This window comes from Scyliorhinus canicula, chromosome 5 (genome assembly GCF_902713615.1).
Source record: "Scyliorhinus canicula chromosome 5, sScyCan1.1, whole genome shotgun sequence".
NCBI lineage: Eukaryota > Metazoa > Chordata > Chondrichthyes > Carcharhiniformes > Scyliorhinidae > Scyliorhinus > Scyliorhinus canicula.
In genome coordinates, this window is record NC_052150.1 from 178,770,060 (window position 1) to 178,793,984 (window position 23,925).

At 47.5% G+C, this 23,925-nt stretch overlaps 1 protein-coding gene across 13 annotated transcripts in view; it reads left to right on the forward strand.

The window, feature by feature from the left end:
* Positions 1 to 23,925, forward strand: part of myo3a (myosin IIIA) — a 556,810-nt gene that overhangs the window by 138,938 nt on the left and 393,947 nt on the right. For all 13 annotated transcript variants that reach the window (XR_005460772.1, XM_038798143.1, XM_038798142.1 and 10 more), the window contains 2 exons: positions 21,355 to 21,459; positions 21,672 to 21,771. Coding sequence is in view for 12 of the 13 variants with exons in the window: in XM_038798143.1 (XP_038654071.1) it covers positions 21,355 to 21,459; positions 21,672 to 21,771 (205 nt within the window). In the remaining variant the exon portion in view is untranslated. The remainder of the gene's footprint in view (positions 1 to 21,354; positions 21,460 to 21,671; positions 21,772 to 23,925) is intronic.

Consider the following 23,925-nt stretch of genomic DNA (forward strand, 5'->3'; position numbering starts at 1 on the left):
GAGGATTCACTGGACATGATCAGCCATGAAACGGTACAATATTTTCCTCCAGTGATCAAGGCTACTAAGGCTAATTAAACCATTGCTGCTGCAACCCCATCTGATGCCAGCTAACTGCCACAATTGCCTGCAAATCTAAAGGTCCTATCGCTGATAGGAAGAAAGAGATAACAAAAAAACAAAATAAAACCCAACAACTGGAATACCATAAAAATAAACAAATAACCTTCCAAGGAGAATTTAATGAAGCAGAAAAATAATTATTGGAACATTAGCTTAGATATTCATGGTCACCCTTCAGAATTTAAACAATATACTAGGGCAGCTTCAGTGTGATTTGCCGAAGTAAAATTGTTTAAAAGTATCAATTACAGCCATTCTCCACCCAGTTGCAAGATCCAGGAAGGATTACATTAAAAGTAATAGGCCAACTATCCAGTTGTGGGCCTCACGGTAGCATGGTGGTTAGCATCAATGCTTCACAGCTCCAGGGTCCCAGGTTCGATTCCCGGCTGGGTCACTGTCTGTGTGGAGTCTGCACGTCCTCCCCGTGTGTGCGTGGGTTTCCTCCGGGTGCTCCGGTTTCCTCCCACAGTCCAAAGACGTGCGGGTTAGGTGGATTGGCCATGCTAAAATTGCCCGTAGTGTAAGGTTAATGGGGGGATTGTTGGGTTACGGGTATACGGGTTACGTGGGTTTAAGTGGGGTGATCATTGCTCGGCACAACATCGAGGGCCGAAGGGCCTGTTCTGTGCTGTACTGTTCTATGTTCTATGTTCTATTGTTCAAACAGCTCTTTATCAGCTCCATTCAACTGAGGATACCTGAGCAAATTAGTCACAGCCATGAAATTATGGGCGGGATTCTCCGCGAACCGGCGGGGTGGGCAACTCCGGCGAGAAGGAGTGATGTGAACCACTCCGGCGTCGGGACGCCCCAAAGGTGCGGAACCTTCCGCACCTTCAGGGGCTAGGCCGGCGCCGGAGTGGTTTGCGCTTGCGCCGGTCGGCACAGAAGGGGCTTGGTGCCACGCCAACCAGCGCCGAAAACCCTCCGCTGGCCACCACGAGTTGGCGGGCGCGGGAGCACCAGCGTGTGCTGGTGTCATCCCAGCATATGCGCAGGGGGTTCATCTCCGCGTCGGCCATTGCGGAGGAATACAGTGCCCCCACGGCACAAGCCTGCCCGCGCATCGGTGGGCTCCAATCGTGGGACAGGTCACCGTGGGGGCACCTCCCGGAGCCAGATTCCCCCGCGTCCCCCCGAGGACCCCGGAGGCCACCCACAGAGCCGGGTCCAGCCGGTAATGACCTATTGGAATTTACGCCAGTAGAACCGGCCGTAAACGGGCGGCCACTCGGCCCATCGCGGGCCGGAGAATCGCCAGGGGGGCCGCTGTCAACGGCCCCCGGCTGGCAGCCTGTGGGGGCGGGATCCACGCGGCACCCCCCGCCGATTCTCGACCCGACGGGGGGTCGGAGAATTCCATCCCTGCTTTTTGTAGGACATTGAGGACAGCCCTTACATGACAATCATGTTCTTCCCTCAATGAACCATGTATGAGAACGTAATCCACATGGCATGTTACATTTCCATGTCTTCCGGTGTCTGACTCATCGGCCGGGATTCTCCGTTGCTGGTCTGCCACACTACACCTGCTAGCAAGGACGGAGAATTTGGCACTCGGCTGAATCTCCCATTCACTGCAGCGGAACCGGAGAATCCCACTGTCATGAACGGATATGGAATCCCGCTGCCATGAACGGATATAGAATCCCGCTGCCATGAACGGATGGAGAATCCCGCTGCCATGAACGGATACAGAATCCCGCTGCCATGAACGGATGGAGAATCCCGCTGCCATGAACGGATATAGAATCCCGCTGCCATGAACGGATGGAGAAACCCGCTGCCATGAACGGATGGAGAATCCCGCTGCCATGAACGGATATAGAATCCCGCTGCCATGAATGGATAGAGAATCCCGCTCCCATGAACGGATATAGAATCCCGCTGCCATGAACGGATGGAGAATCCCGCTGCCATGAACGGATGGAGAATCCCGCTGCCATGAACGGATGGAGAATCCCGCTGCCATGAACGGATATAGAATCCCGCTGCCATGAACGGATGGAGAATCCCGCTGCCATGAACGGATATAGAATCCCGCTGCCATGAACGGATATAGAATCCCGCTGCCATGAACGGATATAGAATCCCGCTGCCATGAACGGATATAGAATCCCGCTGCCATGAACGGATGGAGAATCCCGCTGCCATGAACGGATATAGAATCCCGCTGTCATGAACGGATATAGAATCCCGCTGCCATGAACGGATGGAGAATCCCGCTGCCATGAACGGATGGAGAATCCCGCTGCCATGAACGGATATAGAATCCCGCTGTCATGAACGGATATAGAATCCCGCTGCCATGAACGGATGGAGAATCCCGCTGCCATGAACGGATATAGAATCCCGCTGCCGTGAACGGATGGAGAATCCCGCTGCCATGAACGGATATAGAATCCCGCTGCCATGAATGGATGGAGAATCCCGCTGCCATGAACGGATGGAGAATCCCGCTGCCATGAACGGATATAGAATCCCGCTGCCATGAACGGATGGAGAATCCCGCTGCCATGAATGGATGGAGAATCCCGCTGCCGTGAACGGATATAGAATCCCGCTGCCATGAACGGATGGAGAATCCCGCTGCCGTGAACGGATGGAGAATCCCGCTGCCATGAACGGATATAGAATCCCGCTGCCGTGAACGGATGGAGAATCCCGCTGCCATGAACGGATGGAGAATCCCGCTGCCATGAACGGATATAGAATCCCGCTGCCATGAACGGATATAGAATCCCGCTGCCGTGAACGGATGGAGAATCCCGCTGCCATGAACGGATATAGAATCCCGCTGCCATGAACGGATGGAGAATCCAGCTGCCATGAACGGATATAGAATCCCGCTGTCATGAACGGATGGAGAATCCCGCTGCCATGAACGGATATAGAATCCCGCTGTCATGAACGGATATAGAATCCCGCTGCCATGAACGGATATAGAATCCCGCTGCCATGAACGGATGGAGAATCCCGCTGCCATGAACGGATGGAGAATCCCGCTGCCGTGAACGGATATAGAATCCCGCTGCCGTGAACGGATATAGAATCCCGCTGCCGTGAACGGATATAGAATCCCGCTGCCATTAACGGATGGAGAATCCCGCTGCCAAGAACGGATGGAGAATCCCGCTGCCATGAACGGATGGAGAATCCCGCTGCCGTGAACGGATATAGAATCCCACTGCCGTGAACGGATATAGAATCCCGCTGCCGTGAACGGATATAGAATCCCGCTGCCATGAACGGATGGAGAATCCCGCTGCGGTTAACGGATGGAGAATCCCGCTGCCATGAACGGATATAGAATCCCGCTGCCATGAACGGATGGAGAATCCCGCTGCCATGAACGGATATAGAATCCCGCTGCCATGAACGGATGGTGAATCCCGCTGCGGTGAACGGATGGAGAATCTCGCTGCCATGAACGGATATAGAATCCCGCTGCCATGAACGGATGGAGAATCCCGCTGCCATGAACGGATGGAGAATCCCGCTGCCATGAAGGGATGGAGAATCCCGCTGCCATGAACGGATATAGAATCCCGCTGCCATGAACGGATATAGAATCCCGCTGCCATGAACGGATGGCGAATCCCGCTGCCATGAACGGATATAGAATCCCGCTGCCATGAACGGATGGAGAATCCCGCTGCCGTGAACGGATATAGAATCCCGCTGCCATGAACGGATGGAGAATCCCGCTGCCGTGAACGGATATGGAATCCCGCTGCCATGAACGGATGGAGAATCCCGCTGCCATGAACGGATATAGAATCCCGCTGCCGTGAACGGATATGGAATCCCGCTGCCATGAACGGATGGAGAATCCCGCTGCCATGAACGGATATAGAATCCCCGCTGCCATGAACGGATGGCGAACCCTGACCGTTGTAATTTGAAGTATCTCAGGTGAAGAAGCAATTCTGAAAGCTAATCTTCTAAAACAGTAACCATCAAACAAGGTGGTAAATGTGGTTATCAATCCAGATTTTTTGTCCATATGCAACTGACTAAAGCAGCTTTTGTGTGAAGAGGGTGTATTTTTGCTAATTTGTCAAACGTTCATCCACTGATGCTATCAGATGGATCTCATGCTCAACTGACTTGTAGGAGTCGAGTCCACACAGATTCTATGAAACCATTAGACAATGGTGCTGTAATCATTCCAGAAGTCCACTTAGTAGGTATGGTAACTTGAGCGATGACCCTTTGTTATAGAATGTGTTCAGTCTCACTCTTGATTTTGTCTAAGAGTGGGTGAGGAACATTCCTCACCTTACTTCCCACCAGATCTCCGGACTGGATTCTCCGACTCTCAGGCTATGTCCTGACGCTGGCGTGGGAACTGAGGCGTTTTACAACCAAACATCCGGCGCAAAACGGCCACCGATCCACCGTTTGGTGGGGGGCTCACAGGCAGACAGCGTAGAGCACCCAGCTCTAGCTGCCAATATGGCCAGAGAATTGCCGGGTTCATGGCATACCCGGCTGCCAAATAGTGTCCCACCCTTTGGACAGGCTCGCCACACCCAGACCACCCCCCACCAGTGCCCCCAGCCCCTGCCAAAGTCCCCCATGCCTGCGGATCGGACAGGACTGAGTCCGAAGCCGCCCTGCCGAGTTCCTGAAAAATAATAGTGCAAGAGACCCACGTCATCGGGAACACAGCCGTTCGGGGGCGGAGCAACGGGGGGAGGGCCTCAGGTAACGTCCTGAAGCCGTCAATACGGCGTGCGGCATACTCTTCGACCAAGAGTAGGCTACTTTGGAGGGGTAGAGCATCGCAAAAGCAGCGCCAGCGGCGCCACACCCGATTCCGTCGCAAACGAGGATTCTCTGGCCGATTGCCAAACACAGTTTCAGCAACAGAGACCGGAGAATCCCACCCTCAATCTCTGTCAGGTGATGTTACTTCACAATTACGTCAGTAATTACAGCAAGATCCGGTGCTCCTGATGTTAACCTTTTCCTCCACAGTTATCAATTAGAAGGTTAGAGGTAGCCGGAAGTAATTTCATGAAGGTGAAGTGTATGTTAACAACAAGAAAACCTGAGTTTGTAACAAGGAAAAAACTCAAAAGATGCTATATCATAGAATTTACAGTGCAGAAGGAGAACATTCATCCCATCGAGTCCGCACCTAGCCTTGGAAAGAGCACCCTACTTAAGCCCATGCCTCAACCCTATCGGCATAACCCAGTAACCCCACCTAACCTTTTGGACACTAAGGGGCAATTTAGCATGGCCAATCCGCCTAACCTGCAAATCTTTGGACTCTGGGAGGAAACCGAAGTACCCGGAGGAAACCCGTGCAGACACGAGGGAAAGTGCAAATTCCAGTCAGTCTCCCGAGGGTGGAATTGAACCCGGGTTCCTCAAGCTGTGAGGCAGCAGTGCTAACCACTGTGCCACCGTGCCGCCCGTATGTCTCAGAAACCTAGACAATAAGTGGAGATCTGTACAAGGAAATAGTGGCCTTTGAAATGTGAGTGCTAAGACGTATGATCAACATTCAATATCCGGATCGTAAGACAAATGAAGAGGTGCTTGAAATTGCAAGAACTTGATATCCAGAGATGACTCCAACTTTTCGCCCCAGCATCAGAAATCCTCTTCCCTCCAAAAAATCCAATAACACCCGACCATTGTGCGCCAGAGTAAAGATATTGCTGTAAAAAGAGAATACAGTTGAAGCCTTTCATTTTGCACTCATCAGGTCAGATTCACAAGAATCTGCTAATTGGTTGGCAAGTTAACTCTGACTGGTAGAGGTGTTGAATGGAGCATGCACCAGGGAACAGTTAACTGTCAAGCTTTTGTTTGAATTCAAATTAGGCAGGTTGACTCTGATTAGGCTACAGCTGTCCACCAAGCTTCTGTCCAGTTAAAAAAGTCATAATGCATGGAGATGTTCTTTGTTGGCAAAAGACAGGGCCTTGTGCGTGAACGCTTCGAGTGTGTGTAAATGTGCCACACTGTGAGCTCAAATAATATTCTTAAATTGGTGGTTCATTTAATTTTTAGCACAGTCAGGATTGTTTACTAAGTGTTACCCAATCATACAGTCACATCTAAGATTGGACATAATGTTTTGATTTTTGCATGCATGGGCCGGTTGAGCACAATTAGGATTATTGCCTGTTGCGATGAGCCGAAGTGATGTGCTGCTTGACACAATACCAAAGTCCTTGGGATATACGGCCTACCTACCTGGCATCACACCAACACTGAAAATCATATACCACGTCACTTATTTGTGTAATAGGCAGAATGTCTTTTTAGCTTGACGACAGCATCCTGTTAATGGCGAATACCACTTGTATTCTGCATAGTAATAGTGTGAAAAGGCTAGCTTCACCTGTTGCTTAACTTTAAGACAGATTACCCTCACAGGGTAGTCTGGGGTAGACTGGGAACTTTACAGGGCCAAAAGTGGTAGCCTTAGGCCCATTGCTGAGTTTTTACGATATACGGCAATCAACCCAGAAAGAATAAACAGTAAAACGGGAAAATAATAATACTGGTCCGAACTGTTTTTTCCTTCTGGGAATGATCTGATCGGGGTAGCCATTGTCCCACAGGATTACTTTGTTGCATCAAGCTTTGAAGGTGAGCAAATGGCTTGAGCCCTAATTACAAGGTTTCCGTACAGCCAATTTTAAAGCATGTGGAACTGTAGGAATCCCAACGTGTATATTGACCAGGTGGATGTAAGAATGCAAAATACAGAAACGGTCACCAGCAAGATAAGTACAACTGGGGAAACTGGAGCATTCCTTCTGACTCACAGGGAAACTTCATAAAACTTTAAAAGAAAGAACACTGAACCATGTCTCCTGAGGGCTCGATATTCCTGCTGCCAACTTGGAGAGGAGATCATTTGGATCTTAGCTTAGCCCATAGTTAAAATTGTGTATGCCAACCCAGTGACATCACTGGGACATATGATTGCCATTTAAACTAAGCCACTGCAACCCTGGGGAATGCCGCATTTCCCTGTTTTGATTTAGGCAAGTGAAAAGCATGGGGGCAGGAATGAGGCATGGAAACCTTTGCTATTTTAGCCCCCCAACAACCCCTTACTGCCCCAATCACCCCTCCTATCTGTTTTGTTCCTGTCAGGTTAGGGTAGTGTTAAAATTAGACTTTTACATTGTACAAAATACCAAATATTGATTTTCTCTTTAATAGTTTAATCTAACCGCACTTGCATTTTCAGGTAATTGAGCATTTGTGCTCTTATGGTCTCTGTTTAATTGCATTCTTTAGTGTCCTTTCAGAGAGTGCATGCTTCCATTTGTTGCTTTGTTCTTATAAAATGGATTACCTCACACTACTCCATCCTTAATTGCATCAATGCACCATTTTCCACCAAATCTCTCCCTGTCTTCCTGAGGTCTTTTAAAATCCTCTTCCTTCCTTGCCAAAGCCCTGATTTTGGGAGGCGTAGCAACATTTTGAGACTGTTTTCCCTACATTTGAGTCCAAATCATCAAAGAACAAAACTGGATGCAGCACTGACCCTTGAAGGTCAACATACAAAATGCAGATAAATAAATTTGGAGCAGGAGACCCCTTGAGCCAGCTCCGCCTTTCAATAAGATCTTGGCTGATTTGATTGTAACCTCCTGTCTACTCCAAGTAAATTTTCACCCACTTACTTATCAATAATCTATCTACCTCTGCCTTGAAAGACTCTGGGCTGGATTTTTCGATTTTGAGGCGGAGCATGTGTCTGGTCTTACGACCAAAATGTCGGCGGCGCCCCCGCACCAATGCCCCTGCCTGGTGGGGGGCTCGCAGCCGTGCCACGTAAAGCCACCTGCAGATACGGACGGAGAATTTCCGGGCCCGTGGCCGTGCATGCGCATGCCGGCAACCTGCAGTAGCTGTGCCGTACAACATGGCGCCAGCCGCACGCGGACCCGGCCTGCCAGTAGTGCACCCCTGTAAACTCCCTCGCCACCCCCGGACTACCCCTCACCTGTCTCCCTAGCTCCTCTGTCCCCCGCTGAAGCCCCCGGGCCAGCGGAACAGCTCCCCCCCGACAGTTGCAGCCGCCGCGCGAGGTCCCCGGAAACTGTGATCACACATGCCTCAAGCCGTCGGGAAGTCGGCCCATCGGGGCGGAGCATTGGCCGATGGCCTCAGGTGACGTCCTGAGGCCGTCCCAATGCCATGCGTCGAACACCGCGATGATGCCATTTTTGAGGGGGCGGAGCATCCAATTTTGGTGTAAAAACGGATTCTCCGGCCAATCGCCGAACGCGATTTCGCCGTCGGCAATCGGAGAAGCCAGCCCAGTTTCCACTGTCTTTTGAGGAACAAAGTTCCAAAGACTCACAACCATCTGAGAGAAAATATTTCTCCTCGTTCCTTCTTAAATGAGTGGCCCCTTATTTTTAAACAATGATCCTTATTTCTAGCGATCCGCCGTCGATACATAGCGCGGTGTACTTGGAGAATACGCCGCTTTGGAGGGGGCGGAACATCGCGATAGCGGCGCTGCCCCCGATGTGCTCCACTGTCAGCCCTTGTGCTCAACAGTGCCACGGGGGAGGCTATGGCTGCTGCCAGAAGAACTGGCACGGAGTTAGAGGATTGCAGAGTGACCCAGACCACAGATAGGTACTGTGGGGGAGGGAGGGGATGGTGTTTTGTGAGTGGGAGCCGTGGAGAGAGGGATGTTGGTGCCTGGCAGAAAGGACAGGGGAGTAATTGTCAGTGGGACCACTTTCCTGATGTCCAGCATCTCAATGAGGCTCCGAATACCTTTCATTGAGAAAACCTCCACGCAATGGAAGGTGACAACAAGCTCACTGCAGCATTAACTGCCATGCATGCTGCAAAGCGAGAGGCTGTCTTGTTGTTAATACCAGTGGCAGTCGGGTGAGACTCTTAAATGGTCATTAATTGGCCACTGAAGGGCCTCAATAGGCAACAGCGTGGGAAAGTGGACCATGGGCCTTCTCACCCAGAACAGAATTCTGGTAGAGATGGGAAGGTTGTAGAGTTCTGGTATGTCACCATCCCACGTTTGATCCCGCTGGATCAAAACCTGGAACTTCTTCCCCAAAGGCACAGTGGGTGGACCTACACCGCATGGACTTTTCAAGAAGCCAGCTCAACACCAACTTCTCAAGGGCAATTAGGGTTGAGCAACAATTGCTGGCCTGGCCAACGATGCCTCACACCAAAAGGACAAATTTGAAAATTCTGCTGCTTATTTAGTTTACTGTATCGGCATTTGCAGCTTTTTAAAGTCTATTTATTTGTATTTGACATTTTTCATAAGCCGTGCACACACATCTGAAGGCAAAGCAAAATTCTTTCCTTTATCATTGTCTTTTGTTTATTGTGTTTATAGACTCTCTCACAGGATAGAAGGGGTGTCTGAGACTCCATCCAAAGATAATTGGTGTAAATCTCAGGGCTGCTTCATTTCTCTGTAGCTGGGAAGTAAAATTAGTAAACATCGTAAAATTTATGGGTTAGCTATAATGGACTGGTAATGTGAAAGTTGCCATAGTCCCAAGGGACATTAACTTTTACAATTTATATAAATGACTTGGATGAAAGGACTGAAGGTATGGTTTCTAAATTTGCTGACAACACAAATCTAAGTAGGAAAGTAAATTGTGAAGTGGACGTAAGAAGGCTACAAAGGGACATAGTTACATTGAGGGAATGGGCAAAAAATCTGCCAAATGGAGTATAATGTGGGCAAATGTGAGATGTCCATTTGGCAGGAAGAATAAAAAAGAAACTTATTATCTAAATGGTGAGAGATTGCAGAGATCTGAGTTGCAGAGTAATTTGAATATTCTAGTGCATAAATCACAAAAGGCTCGTATATAGGTACAGCAAGTAAAACAAATAGAATGTTATCATTTATTGTGTGGGAAATTAATTACAAAAGTGGGCAGGTTATTCTTCAGTTGTACAGGGGATTGGTGTAGGGAAGGCATAGTGGCACAGTGGTCAACACTGCTGCCTCATAGCGCAAGGGACCCAGGTTCAATTCCAGCCTTGGTGTTTGTCTGAGTGGCGGTTGCATGTTCTCCTCGTGTCTGCGGGATTTCCTCCGGGTGCTCTGAATTCCTTCCACAGTCCAAAGATGTGCTCAATTGCCCCTTAGTGTCCAAAGATGTGTATGTTAGGTGGGATTATGGGATTGTAGGGATAGGGTAGGGGAGGTAGGGTGCTCTCTTAGAGGGTTGGTTGAAACTTGATGGGCTAAATGGCCTCCTTCTGCACTATCAGTATTCTATGGTGAGACAACATCTGGTGTATTGTGTACAGTATTGGTTTTCTTATTTAAGAGAAGATGTTAGAAGCAGTTCAGAGAAGGTTCATTGGACCAGGGACGGATGTGTTGCCTCATGACAAAAGATTGAAGAGGTTTGGTTTGTATCTACGAGACTTCAGAAGAGTAAGAGGCGACATGATTGAAACCTTTAGGACCTTCACAGGGTCGATGTGGAGAGCATGATTCCTCTTGTGGGAGAATTCTCCTGACTGTGTCAGCAGCTAAAACCGGGTGCTCTATGCTGCCGGCATGCTAGCCCCTGGCCAAACAGAGGATTGGTGGTCGTTTTACGCCATTTCTTCTGTGGTAAAACGCCACCGTTCCCACGCCAGCATGGGGACATAACCTGAAAACCGGAGTATCTAGCCCCACATGTTTAAAAGGTGCTGGCGAAGGAAGCTTTATGAATTGCAACGGTGTATCCTGTAGACAGTATACACTGCTACCATTGTGCATTGTTGGTGGAGAGTATTAATGTTTGAGGTGGTGACCAAACTTACAGCTTTGTCCTGGATGGCGTTATCTGTCTTGATTGTTGTTGGAGCTGTACTTATCCAGGTGACTGGAGAGTATTCTGCCACTCCTGACTTGTGCACTTAGATGGTAGACAGGCTTTGGGGAATCAGGAGATAAGATACACACCACAGATTTCCAAGCTTCTGATGTACTCTTGAAACCACAATAGTTATATGGTTGGCCCAGTTCAGTTTCTGGTCAATGGTAACCCCAGGATGTTGATAGTGGGGGATTCACTGATGATAATGTCCTTGAAAGTCACGTGGAGATGGTTAGATTTTCTCTTGTTGAAGATGGTCATCACCTAGAACTTTTGTGCTGCGAATGTTACTTGTCACTTATCAACCCAAGCCTGAATGTAGTCCAAGTCTGTCTGTATGCAGGTACAGGATGCGTCAGTATATGAGCAGCTGTTAATGGTACTGAACAATCTGCAATCATCAGCAAGCATCCCCACTTCTGAGCTTATGTTGGAGGGAAGATCATTGATGAAGCAGCTGAAGATGGTTGGGCCTAGGATTGTTACGATACCCTGTGCGAGTCCACGCTCAATTCCAGCCCCGCAGACCCTGAAGTCCCAACATAAGTGAATTAACCAATAATTCATGTATTTTCCTGACTTCATTGTCCCTTGATTTCTCCAATGAGTTACAGGCACCGATCTGTAAGTAAAACATTAAAAAAACCTGCTTATTTATAACAAGGAAAAAGATGAATAATAAGAATGGAACCATAGTCTGCTAATCTAACCTTCCCCAAACCCCATCCCACCCTCCACTCAAATACACAAAAGGCAAACATATGATGGGGGTAGGGAAATTATTGAAAATAACAGGGACTAAAAGGGCGTGTGATGGTTGTTGGCAGCTGAGGTAGCGGTCTTTGCAGCCGACAATCTTCCACTGACGGGAAGCGTTGCAATCATCGGTTGCTTAGGGCCTTCAAATGTTTGGCTTCAATTAGAACCGGAAGGCTGGAGAATTCTCTCTGAGGAGTCACTTCCACTTGATAGACCTCAGTCTCAGACTGACGGTTCCTTTCAGGTCTGTGCAATTCTAGCATCACCGATTTGAAACTACAGTCCTCAGCGCGAGGATTTTAAATGAACTTTTAAACAGCCTCCCTCTTTGTTCTGAATCCTCAGGAAGAAGCCAACAGGAGAGAGAGAATTTGGAGCACTCACTTCACAGATCTTAATCAGGATAGAAATATTTACTTGCCCACATGCCAAATCATAGGTCACTTTCATAGGCTAGCTAGAAGCATTTCAATCACCAGGCCTTTCAAACAGAGTTTTGCACTTACGCTGACCTGGCTGGAGACATTTGAAGCAGAAGTTATTTTCTCAGGTTGGCTGGAAGCGTTCGCATCGCCAGGCTGAAAGCTGACAGAGAGAGTCTTGCTCTGTGCTGCTTTCCAGGTCTGTACAGAACTGAGAGCCTGGTTGTTTCAGAATCTTCCAGAAAACAATCTCGACCAACCCCAAATGAGAACAGAAGATATCCCACAATTTTCGAGTATCAAGGGGAGTCCGGGGATAGTACAATAGACCAGAGGTCTTTTCAGTTTGAACAGTTTAAAACAAAATCTGCAATGTTGCAGAGCGGAAATTTTAAAAAATATACACGGAACAGACAAGATTTAACAAGTTCCTGACAGGATACTACCCTGAGGAACTCCTGCACTGTTGTCCTGGGGTTGTGATGATTGGCATCCAACATCCACAGCTATAATGCTTTGTGCTAGATATCATAGAATTATACAGTAGAGAAGGGGTCCATCAAGCCTGCACCACCAGAAGAAAACTACTCTAATCTACACTAATCCCCCTTCCAAGCACTTGGCCTATAGCCTTCAATGTTATGACATTTCAAGTGCTCATCCAAGTACTTTTTAAAGATGGAAAGGTTTCCAGCCTCAACTACCCTCCCAGTGCATCCCAGATTCCTACCACCCTCTGGGTGAAAAATGTTTTTCCTCAAATCCCCTCTAAACCTCCTGCCTTTCAACTTAAAACTATGCCCCCTTGTTATTGACCCTCCAACTAAAGGGAACAGCTGCTTTCTACCCACCCTGTCCATGCCCCGCATAATATTATATACCTCAATCAGGTCTCCTTTCAGCCTTCTCTGATACAAAGAAAGCAACCTGAGCCTATCCAACCTCTTTTCAGAGCTAAAATCATCCAATATCCGAGTGAATCCCATTTGCAACCTCTCTAGTACAATCACATCCTTCCTATAGAGTGTGGTGACCAGGGGCAAAATTCTCCAACCCCCAGCAGGGTCGGAGAATTGCCTGGAGCCGCTGAAAATCCCACCCCCGCCGTGGCAGATTCTCCGCCACCCAGGAAGTGGCGGCGGCAGGAATCTCGCCACTCCGATCGGAGAGACCCTCTTCCTGGTCTCAATTCCACTTCTCTACCTGTACTCCATAACTAAATAGGGTGGTCAATAGGACTTTAAACTAGAGATTGGGGGGGGAGGGAAAGTCAGGGAACCAAGAGGTGAAGGAATCAGTGGGAAGCGTAGCTGCTTAGGATTACAAAAAAATCACGAAAAGACAGAGCTCAGGAGAGGTTACGATAGTCCCCATCTCACAAAATATGACACAGTGTATGGAAAGGCTCAGTAAACCAAGGTCCACCACACTAAGAAAACAAAAAGGGACAGTCAATAGGGAATTAAAGGTGCTATATTTAAATGCCCGCAGTGTACGGAACAAGGTAGATGAGCTTGTGGCCCAGATTGTGACTGGAAGGTATGATGTGGTAGGCATCACAGAGACATGGTTGCAGGGGGTTCAGGACTGGCAGTTAAACATCCAGGGATTTACAACCTATCGAAAAGACAGAGAGGTGGGTAGAGGGGGCGGGGTTGCCTTGTTAATTAGAAATGAAATTAAATCAATAGCACTAAACGACATAGGGTCAGACGATGTGGAGTCTGTGTGGGTAGAGTTGAGGAACCACAAAGGCAAAAAAAACCATAATGGGAGTTATGTACAGGCCTCCTGACAGTGGTCAGGACCAGGGGCACAAAATGCACCACGAAATAGAAAGGGCATGTCAGAAAGGCAAGGTCACAGTGATCATGGGGGACTTCAATATGCAGGTGGACTGGGTAAATAATGTTGCCAGTGGACCCAAAGAAAGGGAATTCATTGAATGTTTACAGGATGGCTTTTTGGAACAGCTTGTGATGGAGCCCACGAGGGAACAGGCTATTCTGGACTTAGTGTTATGTAATGAGCCAGAATTGATAAAAGATCTTAAAGTAAGGGAACACTTAGGAAGCAGTGATCATAATAAGGTAGAATTCAGTCTGCAATTTGAAAGAAGGAAGGTAGAATCAGATGTAAAGGTTTTACAGTTAAATAAAGGTAATTACAGGCGCATGAGGGAGGAACTGACGAAAATCGACTGGAAACAGAGCCTAGTGGGAAAGACAGTAGAACAGCAATGGCAGGAGTTTCTGGGAGTAATTGAGGACACAGTGCAGAGGTTCATCCCAAAGAAAAGAAAGGTTATCAGAGGGAGGATTAGGCAGCCATGGCTGACAAAGGAAGTCAGGGAATGCATCAAGGCAAAAGAGAGAGCCTATAATGTGGCAAAGAGTAGTGGGAAGTCAGAAGATTGGGAAGGCTACAAAACCAAACAGAGGATAACAAAGAGAGAAATAAGGAAGGAGAGGATCAAATATGAAGGTAGGCTAGCCAGTAACATTAGGAATGATAGTAAAAGTTTCTTTAAATACATTAAAAACAAACGGGAGGCAAAAGTAGACATTGGGCCGCTCCAAAATGAAGCTGGTAATCTAGTGATGGGAGACAAGGAAATAGCTGAGGAACTTAATAAGTACTTTGCGTCAGTCTTCACAGTAGAAGACATGAGTAATATCCCAACAATTCAGGAAAGTCAGGGGGCAGAGTTGAATATGGTTGCCATCACAAAGGAGAAGGTGCTAGAGAAACTAAAAGGTCTGAAAATTGATAAATCTCCGGGCCCAGATGGGCTACATCCTAGAGTTCTAAAGGAGATAGCTGAAGAAATAGTGGAGGCGTTAGTTATGATCTTTCAAAAGTCACTGGAATCAGGGAAAGTCCCAGAGGATTGGAAAATCGCTGTTGTAACCCCCCTGTTCAAGAAGGGAACAAGAAAAAAGATGGAAAATTATAGGCCAATTAGCCTAACCTCGGTTGTTGGCAAAATTCTAGAATCCATCGTTAAGGATGAGATTTCTAAATTCTTGGAAGTGCAGGGTCGGATTAGGACAAGTCAGCATGGATTTAGTAACGGGAGGTCGTGCCTGACAAACCTGTTAGAGTTCTTTGAAGAGATAACAAATAGGTTAGACCAAGGAGAGCCAATGGATGTTATCTATCTTGACTTCCAAAAGGCCTTTGACAAGGTGCCTCACGGGAGACTGCTGAGTAAAATAAGGGCCCATGGTATTCGAGGCAAGGTACTAACATGGATTGACGATTGGCTGTCAGACAGAAGGCAGAGAGTTGGGATAAAAGGTTCTTTTTCGGAATGGCAACAGGTGACAAGTGGTGTCCCGCAGGGTTCAGTGTTGGGGCCACAGCTGTTCTCTTTATATATTAACGATCTAGATGACGGGACTGGGGGCATTCTGGCCAAGTTTGCCGATGATACAAAGATAGGTGGAGGGGCAGGTAGTATTGAGGAGGTGGGGAGGCTGCAGAAAGATATAGACAGTTTAGGAGAATGGTCCAAGAAGTGGCTGATGAAATTCAACGTGGGCAAGTGCGAGGTCTTGCACTTTGGAAAAAAGAATAGAGGCATGGACTATTTTCTAAACGGTGACAAAATTCATAATGCTAAAGTGCAAAGGGACTTGGGAGTCCTAGTCCAGGATTCTCTAAAGGTAAACTTGCAGGTTGAGTCCGTAATTAAGAAAGCAAATGTAATGTTGTCATTTATCTCAAGAGGCTTGGAATATAAAAGCAAGGATGTACTTCTGAGGCTTTATAAAGCACTAGTTAGGCCCCATTTAGAATACTGTGAGCAATTTTGGGCCCCATACCTCAGGAAGGACATACTGGCACTGGAGCGGGTCCAGCGGAGATTCACACGGATGATCCCAGGAATGGTAGGCTTAACATACGATGAACGTCTGAGGATCGTGGGATTATATTCATTGGAGTTCAGGAGGTTGCGGGGAGATCTAATAGAAACTTACAAGATAATGAATGGCTTGGATAGGATTGACGTAGGGAAGTTGTTTCCATTAGCAGGGGAGACTAGGACGCGGGGGCACAGCCTTAGAATAAAAGGGAGTCATTTTAGAACAGAGATGAGGAGAAATTTCTTCAGCCAGAGAGTGGTAGGTCTGTGGAATTCATTGCCACAGAGGGCGGTGGAGGCCGGGATATTGAGTGTCTTTAAGACAGAAATTGATAAATTCTTGATTTCTCGAGGAATTAAGGGCTATGGGGAGAGAGCGGGTAAATGGAGTTGAAATCAACCATGATTGAATGGTGGAGTGGACTCGATGGGCCGAATGGCCTTACTTCCGCTCCTATGTCTTATGGTCTTATGGTCTTATAACCCTTTAACCCATTTTGCACTCAGAAATATATCTCTCTCCTTCTTGAAACCATTTAATGATTCAGACTTCACCGCAGTATGGGGAAGCGAATCCTGCACGTTCACCATCCTCTGTGAGAAGTAGTTCCTCCTCATCTCAGTTTTAAATCTACCGCCTCTCAACCTATATCCATGACCTCTCATTCTAGATTGCCCCACAAAGGGGAACATTTGGTCTACTTTTACTTTATCAATCCATTTTAGTAGTTTATGTACCTCAATCAGATCCCCTCTCATTTTTCGAAACTCCAGTGAGTATAAGCCAAAACTGTTTAATCTCTCTTCATACGTCAACCCTTTCATCCCTGGAATCAATCTGGTGAACCTCCTCTGAACTGCCTCCAATGTCACCACATCCTTCCACAAATAAGGAGACCTAAACTGGTCACAATACTCCAGATGTGGTCTCACCAACATCTTTTACAATTGTAACAACACTTCTCTACTTTTATACACCAGTCCTTTTGCAATAACGCTAAAATTACATTTGCTTGCTTTATTATATGTTGTACATGCATCCCAACTTTCTGCGATTCAGAGAAAAGACACCCAGATCTCTCTGCCCAGATACATTTTGAATTTGCTTTCCATTTAGATAATAATTTGCCTTTCTATTTTTTCAGGCAAAATGGACAACCTCACACTTATCCACATTAAACTCTGTCTGCGAAATTTTGGCCCAATCTTTAGCCTATCTATATGTAAACTCTTTCAGCGGGATTCTCCCTTCTGGGGACTATGTCCACACACCAGCGGGAGAACCGGCGGCAACCACTCCGGTGTCAACAGTCCCCGAAAGTGCGGAATTCTCCACACTTCCGGGGGCCAGGTGGACGGTGGAGGGATTGGTGCTGCTCCAACCAGCAGCGAAGAGACTGCGTGAATTCACGCATGCGCCGAAGGGACTGCGCAAGTTCACGCATGCGTCGAAGGGCCGGCGTGATCTCGCAGATGCGCAGACCGGCTGGTGTGTTTTGGCGCATGCGCGGGGGGTTCTCCTCTCCGCGCCGGCCATGGCGGAGCCCTACAGGGGCCAGCGCAGAAAGCAGGAGTAGCCCCATGGCATAAGCCCGCCCACAGATCAGTGGGCCCCAATCGTGGGCTAGGCCACCGTGCCCCCCCCCCCACCCTGGTTCTGGATCCCCCTGCACCCCCCCCCCCCCCGGAGGACCACCCCAGCCGACTTACTTGCCAGGTCCCGCCATGTGGGACCATGCCAAACCCACGCCGGCGGGACTGGCCAATAACGAACGGCCGTTCAGCCCATCAGGGTCCGGAGGATTGCCGGGGAGGCCGCTGCCAATGGCCCCCGACTGGCATGGCATAAACCCCGCCACTGCCCGAAACCGGTGCTGGAGAATACGGCAGCCGCCGGCGGTGGCAGGATTCGCGCCGCCCCCCAGGGATTCTCCGACCCAGTCGATCTTCCCTGCCTGCTTTCCCACATGTGGCACCCCACTAGTTACAGTTCACCAACCAGAGAAGGACCCATTTATATTATACTGACACTCTGCTTTCTGTCAGCCAGCCAATCCTAAATCCAATCTAGTACTCTATCCCAATGCCCTGCAATCTAACCTCCTGGATCAGTCTTTTATGTGGCACCTTGTCAAACGCCTTCTGGAAGTCTAATTGAACCACATCCACAGGAGTTTCCCATTATCCACTCTGCTGGTTACATCCTCAAAGAACTGAAGCAAGGTTGTCAAGCATGATGTACCCTTCATAAAACCATGCTGACAATAGTGAATTGAGTGTCTTTCCAATTGTTCAGTCATCGCCTCCTTAATGATTGATTCCAGTAATGTCCCCACCCCAGAGGTCAACCTAACCGGTCTATAATTTCCTATTTTTGCCTTTCTTCCTTTTTGAATAGGGGCATCACATTAGCGTGTTTCCAATCCACTGGAACCCTTCCAGAATCCAGGGAATTTGTAAATTTCATAACGAATGCATCTACTATCTCTGCTGCCACCTCTTTTAGTACCCTAGGGTGCAGGCCACCAGTCCCGGAGATTATCTGTCTTTAATCCCATTAGTTTATTCAATACCGCCTCCCCGCTGATGGTTTTTTCAACAAGTTCCTCTGCGTTAACTGCAGTTTTTGGAAAAAAATGTATTATTCTCTACCATGAAGACAGGGCCAAAATATTGGTTCAGTGCCTCTGCCATCTCTGTGTTCCCCATTATTACGTCACCAGTTGGCCAAAGGGCCAACATTTACTTTAGCTATTCTCTCCTGCTTTATATATTTATAGAAGCTTTTGGTATCAGTGTTTATATATTGTTCTAGTTTCCTTTCGTAGTTCACGTTAGCTCTTTTTATTTTAGTTTTAGTCGTCTTTTGCTGAATCTTAAAGTTCTCCCAATCCTCAAGCCTACCACTAGCTTTTGCAGTATGGTAAGCCCTATTATTTGCCTTCATGTCCTATTTGACGTCCTTGTTTAGCCATGGAATGTTTTTCTGATTTTTATGATTCCTCTTCCTCTCAGGAATATACTTTAATTGAGAGGTACTTAATTTATCCCTGAACATTCGCATTGTTCCTCAACTTGGGGCAGCAGGGTAGCATGGTGGTTAGCATAAATGCTTCACAGCTCCAGGGTCCCAGGTTCAATTCCCGGCTGGGTCACTGTCTGTGTGGAGTCTGCACGTCCTCCCCCTGTGTGCGTGGGTTTCCTCCGGGTGCTCCGGTTTCCTCCCACAGTCCAAAGATGTGCGGGTTAGGTAGATTGGCCATGCTAAATTGCCCGTAGTGTCCTTAAAAGTAAGGTTAAGGGGGGAGGGGTTGTTGGGTTACGGGTATAGGGTGGATATGTGGGTTTGAGTAGGGTGATCATGGCTCGGCACAACATTGAGGGCCGAAGGGCCTGTTCTGTGCTGTACTGTTCTATGTTCTAACTGTCCTACCGTCAATTATTTGTGCCCAGTCTACTTGGGCCAACTATTTCCTCAGGCCTGTATAATTATCTCTGCCCAATGCTAAAACTCTAGAATGCCACTCTGTCTTCCCTCACTCAATCTGAGTTTGATGTTCTAGCATGCTGTGATCACTCCTTCCAAGAGGATCCAAGGGGACACGGGGAGAAAGTGGAAACTCCACACGCAGTCACCCAAGGCCGGAATTGAACCCCAGTCCCGTACCAGCCTCCCCGGACAGGCGCCGGAATGTGGCGACTAGGGGCTTTTCACAGTAACTTCATTGAATCCTGCTCATGACAATAAGTGATTTTCATTTCATTTTCATTTCAAGTCCCAGGTGCTGTGAGGCAGCAGTACTAACCATTGTGTCACCATTGTTACGGATGCCCGATCGGTTCTCAACAGTGGTTAAGAGACTGGACCAGATGCTAGAAAGTCTTTTTAAGTTTTAAAGCAATGTGGAAAGATTGATGCGATCCAGGAATGATAACATAAGAAATAGGGCTTGGTTATTGAATAAACAAACTTTATTACAACAAAAGAAAATAAAACAATACGAAAATTTTTACTTCAGTTCGAACACCAAAGATTACATGCATTTTTTAAAATCTTAACGCACTCGATCCCTGCCACTTTCACAGACAAATAAAGGCAAAATTTGTATTTACAAAGCAATTATTCTTCTGGTAGGGACATTTGTTCTGATCCTTTTCCAAAGTCTGCCTCGGTGGCAACTTTCATGACTTCTCTGGTGGCCTTCCACAGCCTTCTGCCTGTAACTGTTCAGAACAGCACTTTCTTTCTCTCTCTCTCTCTCTCCAAGCTCCACCCAACCCATCAAAACAAAGGTTCACTCGAGTTTGCCTGCTACATCTTGGACCCATTTCTGGACCAAAGTTCCAAATATCTCCCTGCCATGACCCCGTGCCGCCATTCCTTTTAAAAAATCGTTCTTGTTTTCAAAACCTCCGATGGTTTCAACCCTCCCTATTTCAGTAGCTTCCTCTAGCCCGACAACCCTCCAAGATACCTGGGGCTAGATTCTGGGTGGCACGCCATTCGCTGATGGCGGGAATCTCTGTTCACATCGCTGTCAATGGGATTTCCCATTGAAGACACCCCACACCGCCGGGAAATCCATGGGTGGGGGTGCGCTGAAAGCAGGAACAAAGAATCCCAACAGCCAGAGAATTGTGGCCCCGGTCTCCACCAATTCTGGCCTCTTGCGCATCTCATACTTTCATCTCTTCACCATTGGAGGCCATGCCATCAGATCCCTTGCTAAACTTCACAGTCTCTCAAATAGATCTGGAATTCTCAGTGATGGTGACCATGACAACTACTGTCGATTGTTGTAAAATTCATCTGCTTCACTTTGGGGAAGGAAATCTGCCGGCCATGCCTGGCCTGACCTACATGTGACATGCCCATCAATGTGTTTGATTCCTACCTGCTCAGTTCAAGGTTAATGAGGTATGGACAACAATTGCTGGCCTTACCAGTGACACCTTCAACTTATAAAAGAATAAACAAAACAAGACGTCAGCCTCATCCCATCAGATGCTTTTTAAAACCTACATCTTTTGTCTAAGCTTTTGATCAGCTACCCCTAATATCTCCTTACGAATTGCATGAATTTTGCTCCTTTGAAGCATTTTGCCTCGTTTTACAACATTAAACGTGCTCTATGAATTCAAGTTGTTGTTAATACCAAGCTCTCTGACGAATCTGTCGAACATTTCCTCCTTTGGTTCAGCATCCAGTATTCCTTACATCTCCGTGAAGACCTTTGGAATGTTACTCTCCACACTTATGTAAGCTGAAGGCATTGCTGTTGACACCAATCACTCTCTGATCTTTCAGTTATGCAATGGAGGCTCTGTGACCGATCTTGCCAAAGGGTTATTAAAACGAGGTGAAAGAATGAGCGAATCAGTCATCGCCTACATCCTGCAGGAAGCCCTGATGGTAAGATTTCTTTCTTTTGTGTTTTAACATTTAGGTTCCTTCAGTTCAAAATGAAGCATTGCACAGATTTTCAGCCCCAGTTGCAGTCACATGTGAATGCCGCGGAGGTGGCCAGTTAGCCTTAAAAACAGCTCACTTCATTATGTTTATTAGGCATCCAGGTTTCACTTGCTTCAAGAATAATATAACTGTCACCGTTGATTTTTCCTCAGGGCCTAAAACACTTACACAATAACAAGACGATTCATCGTGACATCAAGGGCAATAACATCCTATTAACAACAGAGGGAGGCATCAAACTTGTGGATTTTGGTACGTAGCAATTTGCATGCCGCCGACGGAAGCAGTTATTCTCCTCAGCAGTTTTGCAGAAGCACATCAGGCAGACTGAACAGGAGGTAGTTTAAGCAGAATCGTGCAGCCAGAAGCTGTAAGGATTCAGTCCGTGAAGCAAATTCGTTTGTCAGAATTCATTTGCGCCCAGTGTGTGTGTGTGTGTGCAGCTGTCTGTGTGGAGGCTGAGAGGAACGAGTCATAAGAAATGCAGGAATTAGGAATGTTTGGCAAGCCCCTAATATGCTCCAGGTTTGTCACAGCTGGACAACCTATTCCTGCTTTCTCCCCAATCATATGTTGAATTCATAGCTAATACTGACGCCATATCATTGTAAAATAAACATACGTGGTGGTGAAAGGAAACATGGAGCCAGGAAATTAGATCCTTACATGCAGACATGCTTCAATGATAAAAGGCAGCGTGACCAAATTTTATGGGGCAGCATTGCACAGGGAAGGGGGAGGGAACATCTGTATGGGAGTGATTTGAACTCTGGCGGACCGGCAGAAACCACCTTTAGACCTGAGCCATCAACATGCCTCACTAATCCCGCAAACTACCATTTTAACCTCAAACAGGTAAGAAGGACGCCCACAGGCAACCCACAGCTGATTCTTTAAATGTGCAGATCCAGGTCAGAGGTTGGCTGCCGATTTAACTGGGCAGGAAGTTGTTGTGACTTGGCTTTGGAACAACCCAGCGAGAAGTCATGGTCAGAATGCAAGATGCTGCTTTCTTTATAAATCTTTGAGAATTTGCTAGGCCCTCGAGAAACCACTGAGTGGCAGTGGGTGTTTCTTGCAGCACTACCTGCCAGCCAGCTGCTACTGTCACTGCCCATTGGTTTAGGGCAGGCAACTGACTTGAAGCTCCTGGATTTTACCAGCCTTCTAGAGCACGGGCTAGGAGATGATGGTTGGGGTTAGGGATGGGGAGGCGGCGTGGTGTTGTGTGGGAGTGCCCTGAAGTGGTGAGGGAAGCCCAGGAGTGATGTGTCTTTCTCCCACCATGGCATTTTAACAGACACGGGTAGGCCCTCCACCCCATGGCGAGATATCACTTCTCTGCAGGCTCTCCAAATCAGTCACCCTGTGGCCTATGTATGCTTCTCTTGGCCACCCCATGGCAAAACCATTCCTGCATTGCCAAGCACCCTCACCTCTTCCTTGAGGCCTAAATTTCCCTGAAGTATCCACTTTTCTTGGCAGTGCTGCTGAGGCTGAAGAGCTGCTGGCCCACTGCAGCTCCTGGAGATGATCTCCCATCCTTTAAAGGGACAGGAACCCCCTGCAATCATTAGTTCCCAGATGAGCCTAAAATGCAGCTGGGTGTCCCATAAACAGCCGATGCAGAGTTTCCCCTGGCATTTTGGGCCTGTTGTTGAGGTGCCCAAACTCAATTGAATGCCAAATAAGCCACAGGTTTAAAATGCTTCATGCTTCTGCGGTCAGGTTTTTCCACCTCCTTCAGAGATCACCTGGCTTTGAAGCAAATCCTTCATTTGTGCGCATATTTGGTAGGCGTTGCACAGAGGGATTATCATTAATGTTTCCTCCCCAGTTACCCTGAAGTAATTGAGTACTCTTAAGCTAAAGAAATGATCAGGTCCTGAAGCAGCAGATACGGCTCTCCAGTTTGCCTAAACACTCAAGTCTAAACAGGGAAAAGTCAAATTTAGGAACTATTTTAATAGCATCTGCTTTGACCACTGCCCTATGGTAAGGTGGGCTTTGAACCTGTCTGCAGAAGGACTGTGAGATACCCTCAATTACAACTCGAAAGAGATGATTGGTAATACAAAGGCTTTAATTAGCAGAGAAGCAGACAGCTACCGAGAAGTGTGCTCACTGCACACAGCCCACTGAACATTACCTTATATATGGCTCTCTGAGGGGGTGGAGCTGGAAGCGGAGTCCCTTAGGGTTCCAAACCCGGTCTTAAAGGGATCATTACATTTTGACCACTGCCCTACGGTAAGGTGGGCTTTGAACCTGTCTGCAGAAGGACTGTTACATTCGAGTCAGCTGATATGTGTTGCGTTCTTTAAGCTAAAAGAGGAAAGATGGCCATTTCAGCAAGATACAGTACTAGCAAGGCCACCAGTGCCTGTGGATCAGAGGCAGCACCTT